This window comes from Maylandia zebra, linkage group LG13 (genome assembly GCF_041146795.1).
Source record: "Maylandia zebra isolate NMK-2024a linkage group LG13, Mzebra_GT3a, whole genome shotgun sequence".
NCBI lineage: Eukaryota > Metazoa > Chordata > Actinopteri > Cichliformes > Cichlidae > Maylandia > Maylandia zebra.
The window spans coordinates 18,526,275-18,539,677 of record NC_135179.1 but is presented as its reverse complement, the minus strand read 5'-3'; the positions used below and the strand labels follow the sequence as shown (position 1 = coordinate 18,539,677).

At 41.1% G+C, this 13,403-nt stretch overlaps 1 protein-coding gene across 1 annotated transcript; it reads left to right on the top strand.

Annotated features, from left to right (window-relative positions):
• Positions 1–2,235: 2,235 nt before the first annotated feature.
• nkx3.3 (NK3 homeobox 3) lies at positions 2,236–4,549 on the top strand. Its single transcript, XM_004555811.3, has 2 exons — positions 2,236–2,667; positions 3,294–4,549. Exons 1-2 carry the CDS (start codon positions 2,424–2,426, stop codon positions 3,827–3,829), a joined length of 780 nt encoding a protein of 259 aa, XP_004555868.1. The 5' UTR covers positions 2,236–2,423; the 3' UTR covers positions 3,830–4,549.
• The last annotated feature ends 8,854 nt before the right edge of the window (positions 4,550–13,403 follow it).

Here is a 13,403-nt window from a genome sequence, read left to right as displayed (position 1 = left end):
AGTAAACAGCGTGTTTGTCTCCCTTGATAGCTTCACTGGCCATTTCCCTCGGCTACTGCACTGCCGGTAGGACATACCTGGTGTCAGCTCTAAGTGCTGCAGAGTCACTAGTGTAAATAGAGCTGGCGACAGGACGGCGATGCCTGAGGACGCGGCTTGGCCACGGGTTCTCTGACAGACACTGCCGCGATCGCTATCTTCTGCTTCCAAAGATAGCAGCTCAGCGGCTCATCGCTGCGCTGTATAGGCGTGGAGTTTCCTAAAACAAAGTGTCTAGAGGCAGACACGCAAGGAGCTCACAATAGAACCGAGGCCCAAATATAGAGAAGGAAAGAAAGCGGGAATAAAAGCTCTATCATTGGGTTTCATTCTGGCTGCACCCTGTCAGCTGTGCTAGGACATGTTTTCATGTCTACAGCACTATTACCAAGTATACTGGAACCAAGAATACTGGAACGTTAATATTCGGTTTAGCGTAAAACAATAATAAGTCGTCAAAATTCCGCGTGACTTGATTGGCTTTTATCTGATATAGTATTAAATATTAAAAAAGAAAAAAGAAAAAAAGAAAAGGTTTTGACTGAAAAAGCCAGTTGATCACAAGTCCACAAAAGTTCAAACGTTATACTCTTTCTGTGTGAGCACAACAGTAAACTAAATCTTTCCTCACAAACCAAATCTCATCAAAAATATCTCTTTTGGTAGAACATATGCACTTGCAGAATTTCACGCTTAACGCTCCTCACTGGACAAAGGCAAGTAGGGTCGAGGTTTTATTTAGACACGTGTAATGACGTGTGAGACTCCATAATTATAATCAACATGACGCCATTGATTTCAAACCGTTTTTGCAAAATGAATAATAAACTGCATTCCGAAGCTGATTTGCAGGATTCAGATGTTCTATTTTGAAACTGACATGTTGTGGTTTGGACACAGGAAACTGCGCTAAAATTTAAATTTATCCCTCCCAGGCACTTAAAAACACCCTGGAGGGTGATCTGGCTTTGAGGTACAAAGGGAGATTTTACTGCAATTACTAGAAACAAAAAACATGGAGGAAGCAGCTCGCCGCATCTGTCAGTACATCTCCTCACCTGAAAGGTAGATTGTGTAATCCTGGTCTTTATGGGAGTGCGTATGTGCATGTGCGTAGCTGTCCTCTTTTATTTTCACTCACGTGTAACTGCGAAGACCAAGAATCCTGTCCACATGGCGGCGCTAGACACCTGTTCGAGCAACAAGGCAGAACCAGCAGACGTCCATCTTCACACTGGACTTAAGATGTGTTTTATTATAAAATATTTAAACATGCAGGTCTTTAGGATTCAAATTGTGCACAATTTTACCAGTCACATAATTCACAATGATAAAAAAAATGGACATTTAGTTTAATTAAAACTAAATAATAGATGGAAGAAGCCCTGCGACAGACTGGCGACCTGTCCAGGGTGTACCCTCTCGCCCTATGACAGCTGGGATTGGCTCCAGCCCCCCCCCTCCGCGACCCTGAAAAGGATAAGCGGTAGCGAATGGATGGATGAATGGATGAATGGATAGATGGAAGATTTTTTTAAAAATCAAACTAGTCCTTTTTGGATTAGTTTAGACTCAAGTGAAAAGTAAACTTGAATTTTCAAAAGAGTTATTTATGGTTTTTAAATGCAAATTCCTGCATTGTGAAATGCTTTAAAACCAAACTCACAGGTGAAAACCAGAACTGAGCAGCATTTTTACGCACGCTTAGTGAACGTAAACCGTTGGGTTTTCACACATGTACATGACATCTGATAGTTGGTAAACCTAAAGGAAGCAGCCTAAAGAAGAAGAAGAAGAAGAAGAAGAGAAAGAAGAGGAGAAGAAGAAGCCTGCTGGTCCCTGCAAACAAAGCAGCTCTGTGCGTAAAAATAACTGAAAACATTTTCCAATGGGTCTGATTCATGTTTAGTATCAGATAGCATGTTAAGAATAACCAGAAGGTTCTACTTATTTTCTTTGGCTCTTACAGATTAAACTAGATTGATTTTACTTTTTTTTTTTAAAAAAATCACAGTACTAATACCGAGAGCTAAAGAAAATAAAACCATGTAGCTTTGGGAATCAATGTCCTTCGTCCTTCACTGACACTGAGCAAAGAGGCCAGCGTTAAAGCTGGGCGGTGCGAAGGAGGGACCAGCAGGCACAGATAACATCCTATCACAACTTAACTGGAGCTGCAGTTGAAATACTGCTTGACAGTCTTGACAGATCCTGATATAGGCTGCTCATTAGCACATTAGACTGTTCGCCGCAATTAAATTACAACGCGCAAAAGAGCGAATCAGTAGTGAGGGCTTGTTTTTGCTTTCCAGTGGCGGATTTCTTGATGCCTCCCAAGAAATCGCGCGCGAGAGTGAGGAAATACCCGTGCTCTTATCTGAATTATGACATTAAGTTTTTCATCCTTTTCCATCAAAGACATCCTCACCGGACTCGATGCCAACGGCAAGCCGGGAACCGCGGGGGAGTTCTGCGAAACAAAGGCGAACAACACACGCACCGGCTATGGTGGCAGGGATGGCAACCAGGTCTACCCGGAGACACTTCCCACACATCCCCGCGTTATAAGCGCCCAATCGGAGGTTTCTACAGAGGAGGACACAGGAGAAGAGTCAGAGCTCATAGAAGGTGGGGTTTTTTTAACATCTGTAAAGAGTATCGGGAAAAAAATCTTAAACTGGTGTGTAGGCGTTCTCATCTAAATTATATTGCACAAAGCATCATGTTGAAGGAACATAAACATTCATCACAAAACTCGAATGTGTTTCACGCCATAATCACTTTATCGAGTTATTTATTTTGCGTAAGAAACCGTTTTCACAATAGAAAAAAATCCCGTTACCGTGTGTTTAAATTGAAGAACTGTGTATTATTTCCCCCATAAAAATACATCGATGTGTAATTTAACTAACTACAGTGTAATTATTACTGTCTCAAGAATTTGTATCTATTTATTCATGCCCCATGTGACTTTTTTGTGCGTAAAGAGCACATCGCTTGTGGGAAAATAAAAACTATAACGCTGCGTCGTGGAAATCTGTGGGATTTGTTTAAACTTGTTCAAAGTATTTATTCAGGTACATCCCTTAACTTTAATATCATGACAGAAATACAATAGAAAACTGTCATATTGGCCAGCATCAGCACCTTGTTGGAATGACCTATCAGCAAAAAACAGGGGCCTTGTGCTTTATCACCCTGACGTACAGAAGCAGCACATTTACTTGTGTTCACGGATTTATATTTTATTTCAGTCGCTGCAGATGACCAGGAGCAGTGTGAGGAGCAGGGCGAACAGCAGAAAAGACTGCAGTGCGAGAGTGCAGAGGAGGAGGGATGTAACCGCGGCGGGGAGACCTCCAGCTGTTCGCCGGACGCGCAGCAGTGCAGGCCCAGTGCAAAGAAGCGCACCAGGTCGGCCTTCTCTCACGCTCAAGTCCACGAGCTGGAGCGCCGTTTTAGCAATCAAAGGTACCTTTCTGGTCCCGAACGGGCCGATCTGGCAGGAGCCTTGAAGCTTACAGAGACCCAGGTGAAAATCTGGTTCCAGAACCGGAGATATAAAACCAAACGTCGCCAGATGGCGACCGAAATGGTCGTATGCAGCTCCCCAAAGAAAGTGGCTGTAAAAGTTCTGGTGCGGGACGATCAAAAGCAATACCACCAGGGGATTGGAGTACATATCCCCATGACTGTGCCACTGTACCGGGGCTATCAGTACTACCCGTACCTGCACTACTACTACCACCAACCCTGGAACATGGACATGTTTTGTGGAGGGATGCTTTGAGGCTCCGAAGCAAAGAAGCAGAACTGTTTTCAACAAGTGTCGCTTCAAATGCAAGCGTTCTGCTCTTTAGGAGGTTTCTGCTGACTCGATGGATTTTACGATGTAATTGGACATTTTATACAGAAAATCCTCCATTTTTAAATCGGAATAAGTAATGTAGTTTAATATTTTGTCAGTTTCATATTGTGTAACTATTTGCAAGTTAGAAAAAAAAACATTTTAAAGGGAAATACTACTGATTTCTTCAAACCTCTTATGTGACAGGTATATCTTTGGCCAGGATCATGACTTTTAAATATTTCTTTTAACTTTTTAAAAAGTGATTTTATGAATTATATTTCAAAACTTTCAAAAGTAAAAAAAAAATAATATTATTAACTACAATGTTGTATTTCAACCTTTTCTTGTGGGATTAATAAAAGAAAAGAAAAGAAATACAACAAAGCAAATCATTTTCATTGTGTTGACGGTGGAAATCATCATGAAAGTTTGAACTTATTCAAATAATATAGGAGAAATTATTTCTCTCACGACCCTAAAAGTTTTCTTTACTCTGAGTTCTTCTTTCTGTTCATAAAAAAAAAAACATGTTTGCAACAGATTTGTAGATCACCCCTTTCTCCATGATGCACTATCTCAAATACTCCATGTTTTTATATCAAGATTTTTATTCGGGGTTTTTATAATCAAATCAAGGTCACAACAGTGATAAATATAAGAACTGTGTTTTTTAATATCTATATAAGGATATGGATGAAAATAAAATATAAATAATGTAGGTTCTGTTGTCATATTTAACCTCATACCTATACTACGGTGTCAGATGGTGCACAATATCTTAAATGCAATTTAGAAATTTGATGGGGTCATCTCTGCAGTGTCTTAAAATGAAGTGCTGACTGGGTTTCTCACAAGTTCATAGGATGATATATATGTTGTTTTTTTCTTCTTCCCCCATGACTGCCAGCAACAGCTCATTGTGAGCGACCAGACGGAGCAGAAAGGAATCTGGAAGTTATACAAACCCAACAAGAGAAAGTAGCTTATCTTGATGTGTGAGAAGCTGACCGAGGCCTCTGACACTTTTAGTGGGCATTTATTTTATTTATGGGACACCTTTATTGATCGTGAAACTTAACATTAACACCTCCAAGAAGACATTCTTCTTTTGCACGGTACTAAAGCAACAGATTAGAAAGCAATAAGGCTTCTTCACACGAATGTACTTCTAACATTCTGTATCTCACACGGATAGAGTTTATGCTTTTAAAGTGTCTGTTTGGAAATGGGTGTTCATCTAGTTGGCTGACTTCCTCCTCTAACATTTCAGCATTGCACAAACCTTTACGTGATATTAGGAAGAAGAATCTTTGCTGTTGTTTTATACAAAAATTGTGGGGGGGGGGGTTTCTTAATCCTTCTGCATAGGTGTGCTCTCTACTATGTGCTGCACTAGTCAGAGATGGTTAATAGACCGTGGAGATGTTGCACCATGGAGCCAGGCTGCACAAGACAGTGCACATTAATCATGCTTTACTGAAAAGACTACACCCTCATCATCACTCTCAAGGAACGGCACAGTGATCAGACGCCATAGGAAAAAATGTAATTCCTATACAAGGGGACCAGCATTTTAGTTTGGTTTTTAACTGATTGCATTTACCATCCAGAGGGAGTTAACATCTAGGCCTGTGTTTTATCAAAGGAGCTTGCAGATGGTGGAGAAAGGATGGTCAGATAAAATAATTTATCTTCCCCCAGGAATAATATTTTAAAAAGATACAGTTTATGTAACATGTTTACTGATCCCCTTGACACTGCAGGGTTACAAAAGGTTTGCAAGGTCTAAAAAGCACCGCAGTGTCCTGTCTTTATAATCCCAAACAATATTATCATTACAGTACTACAACATTAAAGAGACATCAAAGAACTGGGATGTAACAGTGCTTCAGCTTCCCTTTTCCCAACGCAGGCAGCTTTGGCAGAGATGATCACCTTTTGCTGCACTCTGGCTCCAGCCCAAACCCCATCTATCTCTTGTATCAAAACAGCACTTCAGACTACAGTAAGTGGTTGGCACTGTGCGCAGCAGGTTTCAGGGTGGGAGGAAAAACACATCTTCTTTTCGATGTCTAACCATAATTCACAGATAAATTATTTTCATTTGCGCACACTTGCTTTTAAAGACTTAAAAAAAACAACACTTTTCAGCAGAAAAGGTCAGGGTGTAACACTGTTGCGCCACGGTACGCCACTTTCTATGTGCTCTGATTATTCACATTGTGCTGGTAAATAGTTGGTCTAGTCAGAGCTTTCTACCGTGACAAGATAAGAGTTTTTCTTTTCCTGCACCTATTCTGTGATGCGTCACACTCGTGTAAATTTCCACCCACAGACAACAAAACAGGCACGGTGAAAGGAGACTGCGACAAAGGATAAGTTTAAGGTTTTAACACCAGTTAAAACTCATTCACAGGTGAGCTTCAGCTAAAAGGTCAATTTACCTTACTTTACATTATGACATTGTCTCCATCAAAGACACTGCTGAGCTGCTGGGAGCTGTACCTACCATTCATACAACAAAGTTCAAGGTGCCCCCCCTAAAAAAAAAAAGGGAAAAAAAGAGCACAAGCAGTCAGACATCACAGAGGTTAGAGAACCAGTCAGGGGTTTATCCACAATATGTAAACTGCCCTATATGATTGCAAAGCTAAAAGTAAACACATGCACCATCTCTATTTGCATTGTAAAAGCAGCATGTAAATGATATACTATATTAAGAAGGTTAGGTCAGTGTTGGGTCAACCTGGTAATGTTATTTGCACCCGATTAACTTTAAAAAAAAAAAAAACAATGGAAAAGATCACCAATGGAAATAAAATGCCAATGTTCATGTCCCCTCAGAATGGACTTCAATTACTGGATTGACCTTGGCCCTTACTAGTTTTATCAGGTCAGTTCAGTGGTTCTGTATTTGGTGAGATTACATCCATGCACTGTAGTAATTATCAAAATATCGTTTGTTTGTTTGTTTTTTCATGGAAATGGACTGCCTGAGCTGCATTTCACCATATTTAATCTGTAACCTAAGATGCTTGTCTTTGAATCGTGCCAAGAGGAAAGCCATGCAGGCACAGGGAGAACATGCAAACATGCAAAAAGGTGTGAGAGTGCTAACCACTGCATCACCATGGTGAACATAATTCCGAGCATGGATTTAGCTCGGTGCCATATCATAACAACAATACCAGCATAAATTTTTATGTGGTATAAAAATGCCATGTCATGATATCAATGGTATTGTACTGCCATGTCCTAGTGTACGCAACACTGAGATAAGCCCAGGCATGTCTGAGAGCAGGAGCCGTATGTCACCACCATTAATGATTTATTACCCAAAAAGGAAGCTGCTTCAGCAAATTCTAACAAAGCACAGAATTCTGAAAAGCATAGGAAAAAAAATCTCCTGCTAAAGGTGGACAAAACAAATATGTTTCATCAAAAAACAGGGCTGAGAATGACCAGGCTATGAAAAAGGACAAAATTACTGGTAATGGTTACACCATGGAAAACCAGAGCTTTAAGCAGCTGGTTAAAAAACGTAACCCAAGATACAAGATGCAAGGTAGAAATTTTTTTTCGGTTTTATGACAATATTGTGCAGCTCCTGAAGAGTTGCAAGGTTCAGTTGATTTATTATTTAGTTATTGTTAAACTAAAGTGTTGTACGGTTATTTCATACTTTTTACTTCAAATTCCCAGAGAAAACACTTACCTAGGCTAGTTTTGTGCTCACAGTTGACTAATACCGTGTCCCTGGATATAATTCTGTGTTATTATTATTGCACTGCAATGCTGCTTCTGCTGCTGGCACTTATTTCAGCAGATTTGCACTTAACATAGGAAGTGTCATCTGTGACAGTAGCTGTGGTAATGCTAAATGGCATCAGGACTGTGGATGCTTTAACTGGATTTGGAGATCTACAACTGAAGCTGCTCACAGTCTTTGTGATACTTTTGGAGCATTTTAAGGCTTTTACTGCAAACAATGTAGTACATTAAGTTAATTTCTAGTAATATGTTAATTAGTAGTTTTTATGTGAATTAATTTCCAGGTGTCTGAATGTGTGTAGTGACCCATGCAAAAATCTTACCCTGAGCATATTAATAATACTTAAACTACTACTGTAGCTGATTCCCATTTTTATATACAGTCTATTATAGCAACATACATCAGTGTTTTAAACACAAAGCCTTGCTTGAGTGGCGCAACTGGCGTCTCATTTTAGCATTTTTCACATAAAATGCAATGATTTCCTAAAGGACAATCCCACTGCTCTTATTTTGAGTGTTCACTTATTATTAACCAGCTACCCCGAGCCCTCGCTATCTTGTGTTTTTCCTACCAGCCTGTGTGCTATCGAGGAGCTCTTCCATGTCATTCATCCGTTTCTTCAGAGAGGATCTGGTGTCGACTCTGCAGTTGGTGTTGGCAGCTGGTGTCGGTAGTCCTTGTTCTGCTCTGGAGAGGCTTTTCAGTTCATTTGTTTATGTAGCACCAATTCACAACAACAGACACCTCAAAGCCCTTAATGCTGCGAGTTAAAGACCATAAATTATTAGAGCAAAAACCCCAACAGTCTGATGATCCCCTATGAGAAAACACAAGGTGACAGTGGGAAGGTAAAACTCCCGTTTAATAGAAAAAACAAAGAAAACCTTTGGCAGAACAAGACTCCTGTTGACTGAATATATGCATATTCTGATCTAAACAGATCTATACAGAGGTATATGATGGCAGCCATTGGTAACATCACATTGGTTATCCAATGCAAGCATCCTAGATCTCATAATTGTAATACAATACTGAAACTGGATGAGATGAGCAAGGGCTAGATCTGGCTAAGATACCGAGGAACCCAGTGCACTTACATGGTAGAGACTTGTCAGCAGTTCAAGAGGGAAGAGTTGAAGTTCATCTGTGGGATAAGATAATCACTGGAAAAGCAGCTGGTTACACTGCACGGTTATTTCTTTTAAATTATCTGATGGAGTAAATATAGAGATCTCTGCAAGGATTTTAACCCCCATTCCAGACGATTGTGGCCTAAGTAGCAATTAGTACATGCTTTACTAAGATAACCATAACATAGGCATCGCTTACTCAGTATCACTTTAAACACCGTCATTGACAGAATGTGCAATTGACACCCATGAGTTTACCCAACAGGTAGCATCAAATTAAGAATTTTTTGATCACCGTCAGCTATTGAGCTTCATAACTGTCATTATGGCATCTGTAAAACACAACTCATTACATTAATGACTCCTTTTACTGCTCCACTTCTAAAATTATACACTGGGGAGTTAAAAAAAAAACTATCTCGGCACTCCTTTGTCATTATCTGATAGCTCCTTGATTCGTAACCATCGTACCAGCTTCACTATTATCACCAAAGTTCAACAATTGTTTAGAAGTTCTTGCCACCGTTTTCTGGGTAGGTCAGATGTTCTGTGGATAAGAAATTCAAACTCGTTCCAGGTACAAAACCGGAAACAACAGCTCTTATCCGTTCTTTATTATCACTGCAGTGAATCACTCTAAGGTCACATCCTTTATCACTTCTTTAAGAGCATTTGTGCCCGGGAATGTGCTCCAGCCAGTAGTCCACTGAGCTATGAAACATTACTCTAAATGCGATGCTTAAGTATATAAACATTTTGAGTTGTGCTTTGTTTTTGTGTCTCCTCGCGAGCACGTCCGGAGACGGCAGAGAGAGAGTGAAAGAAAGGGAAGAGACGACCAGACAGCGGTGCAGAAGAACGTGTTTGTCCGCCTCTTTGAACAATCACTCGCACCAGCTCCCACAACTTAACAGAGTATTAATAGCAGATTTAAATAACACTTAATAATGGCAGTGGAAACAGGTAATTACCTGCTGTCTTTTATGTTGCAGAGGAATGCCTTGAGGGTGGGGCTGCCTCTGTAGTGTGCAACACAGGAATGGCAGTCCTCACATAATCCATGCTAGGCTGCGTTTTTAAGATACAGATCTATTGACAGAGCATTCTCACAAGGCTCCTGAGCAGCAATTATGCATGCATTTCCGATGCGCCTATTGCAGTAGGAATTATTTTCTTAAGGGCCTTGTTGATTTAACAATACCACGGTCACATAACGGCTGTTGGCACCGAGACTTCTCAGTGAAATGAACGGATTTAGAGCTCACGCCACACTGAGACTGGGAGAGGCTGCCCTCTCACGAGTGTGCCAGTTGTTGATTGTACTGTCAGAGACACCCAAATGTCTTTTTCTGCTTTGGGAAGAAAATGGAGCAGCAGTGAGGTGCTGTTAATGCGCTGCCCCCCCCCCCCCCCCCCCCCCCAAGGAGGCACAGGCCAGGACTCAGGAAAGAGAGGGGTCATGGTTAATCCCCAAGTATAAAGACAGATCTGCTTCCCTTTGACCTGGTCTCTGTCTTTCTCTTCCTCTCTCTTCCTCTCTTACACACACACACACACACACACACACACACACACACACACACACACACACACACACACACACACACACACACACACACACACACACAGCAAATAATCCCACCCAGAGGACTCCTCAGGCTTCCTCAGGCTTGTCCCAGAAACTATTAGCAGATAGCATCAGTGCAAGTAGGAATGTAAACATTTACAGTAAAGCCAAAAGACATCAGCTACCCCAGGGGAAGGCCCATCCATCATAGGGCAACCACATCAGCACTCACAGGCCTCGTGGTTTCAAAAGGAATTAGATATGACACCTTTCTGCACAATTTGAGCAGATTCCACATAATCAGTCCTCATTGTTCCTCTGGCATACTGGTAAATTCGTTATGTTACGTGATCACGCAGCAACGTAAGAAAGTGAGATGTTTTGATGCATGCTCAATCATCCAGGTAAGACAATCCCAAAAACTTGATTCTGTTCGAATCGCTACGTCCAGATGAACAGAATCAACTTTTTGGGAAGAAGGTGGCATGTTTTGTTTTTCTTACCAATGTTTGGCATTTTATGAAAATGTGCTCTCTTTTTTTGTTTCATTTTATCAGGGATATTTTGTGTGTTAGGAAATGTAGTTACCCCACCGCTGTGTTTGTATGAGTGGGGACAGAGGTCATGGCAAGGATTAGAAAGGATACAGAGATGAGCCCACCCAGATCTTATAAAGAGCAGGGCCATATTTAAGGAAGTAGGTCTAGTCTTTATTGTTTGTGTGTGTTTCTACATGTATGTGTGTGTGTGTTTGTGTGTGCTGTGTCCATTAGGAACAGACACAGATAGCTCAGGGATGAGGGTCTGAGAGTTAAGTAGGAGTGCAAAGGTAAAGCTTGTGAGAAAGCAAGTACCATAAATGGATTTGCCCCTCAGCACCTCTCAGTTGCATTTATGTTTCTATGAACAGATTATATATGTATTGTTTAATGTATTTAGATATGAAGTGCTATTACATATGATGAGTAACAAATAATAAAACAGATAAAAATCATTTTGGAATATTAGCCTGAACATGCAGAAACCACAGCTGTCTCTAAATAAGTCTCTGCAGAAACAGCATGTCTGCTAGCTGTTGATAGCGAGTATGTGTTGAGCCCTTCTGTCCATAGATGGACAGGAAGTCTTTCAAGCTGCAACATTTCCTTCCTTTGACTCCTCTCCGCTCTCATGTCTCCCACGCACATGCTCAGACACACAGCAACTCCTCCAGAGCCAGCCAGAAGAATCCAAATGTTTTAATTAGCGGTGATAAGCAGAGACAAGCAAAGCATTGAACAGCTCTGACACACACATACACAGTCGTCTCCTATCAGCGAGTTGATAAAGGAGCTACTCGGGCTCCACTTATGGGCTCTCAAGCTTCCCTCCTCCTCCACTTCCTGGTCTACACCTCCAGGTTGTTAAAGTTTTGAGGGGCCAGGTGTCATCCCTTAGATATCATATGCCTACTTCCCAACAAACACCAACGAATGCAACGTGAATTAGGCAGATCCTGCCTGGAGCTGTTTGCCAGAGAGTGAGAAAAGAAAAAAACATTTTTGGACATGAGCTGAGATAAAATTTATGATTGTCACCTGTCCTGTAACAATATCTTCCAAGTACAACACCACAAATCAAAAAAAGAAAACTATAAAATGACAATAGCTGTCACTGGAGTTGTTTTAGACAAGAGTGTGAATAAAACTTTTGAAATGGTTTGAGAGCTTCCTGTGAATAAATGAATAGCTTGTAGTTTTTGCCAGACCAGTTTGTGCTGACTAGAGCTTGAAGGCATAACAGTTAAGCTTATTTGACAGGAAGCAAAAGCAGCTTTCTTTTCAAGATCAAGTTCAAAGGGCAAGAGCGTTGTTTCTCCCTGTGTCCCTGACTGCACCTGTGTTGCTTACACACACACACACACACACACACACACACACGCACACACACGCATGCACATGCAAGGAATATTGTCCACGTTATTTTCCTTCCGCTGACAGACAAATTCAGTTTTGGTCTAAGTTTGCAAGCATTAGCTGTTGCACATCTGTTGTGCAGCGGAAATTTTTAATTGTGCAGGTGTTTTTCCAAAATGTTTCCGAGATGGTTTTATGACCTCGACTACCTTTTATTCACAGAATTTGTCACAACATTCAAGGCAGAAGGAAGGTCTGAGGAGAAAGAGTGCTGGACACCTGCAGTGATCTGTAACAATGCTGCAGTTCATCAGACCCTGCCAAGGCTTCACTCCCAAAGGCCCAAGGGTTTGCGTGTGCACGTGTGTGTGCATGTGTTTGTGCGTGCATGCGTGCGTGTATGGCCTTTGCTTTGATCATGACAGAAGCATGGCAAAGTAAGTTTTTAATTGGTGGATTCCTCCTGAGGCAAAAAATACATTTCCATCTTTAAACAAAGAACCGTTCCACAAAGCATCGTTAGGTCTTTTATAGGCCATTGAATTCATTTTTTTTTAAATAACACATCTTGGCTTTGTTGCTCATTTTAAAATATCAGCTTCCATGTTGTAGGAGGATTACCCGCCTCTCCTTATTCTGGCCCATTAGCACTGGCATTTTACTATACTGTAAACACTTGGCTTTATCAAGGAGCTTTGTATTCAGTGCAAGTCTTGCATGTTGTTCTTTTATTGCACGACAAGTGAAAAGGATCCCGTTTCAAACTAACACGCACGCCAAAGCCGCCCACAACATCGCCCCATTGCTTGTGTCTTTACATCCCTGAGTATGAATGCTCAGAATCAAAACAGCTGGTGTGTCTTTCTCTCCAACCTTCTCCCACAGAGTTGCAGAGTTACTATGTGTGAGCATGTGTAAGCATTTTATTGCGTTTCACTGATCATCTTGTATCCTTGCAGTGGTGGGAAAATGTTTCCTCCCCTACTTGTTCTCTTAAGTGATGACAGGAGCTGTGTCTCCCCCATATCACAATTCTTCATAGCTCACACACACACACACACACACACACACACACACACACACACACACACACACACACACACACACACATGCTATGGGAGACATTCAAGTCACAACTGGCACAGCA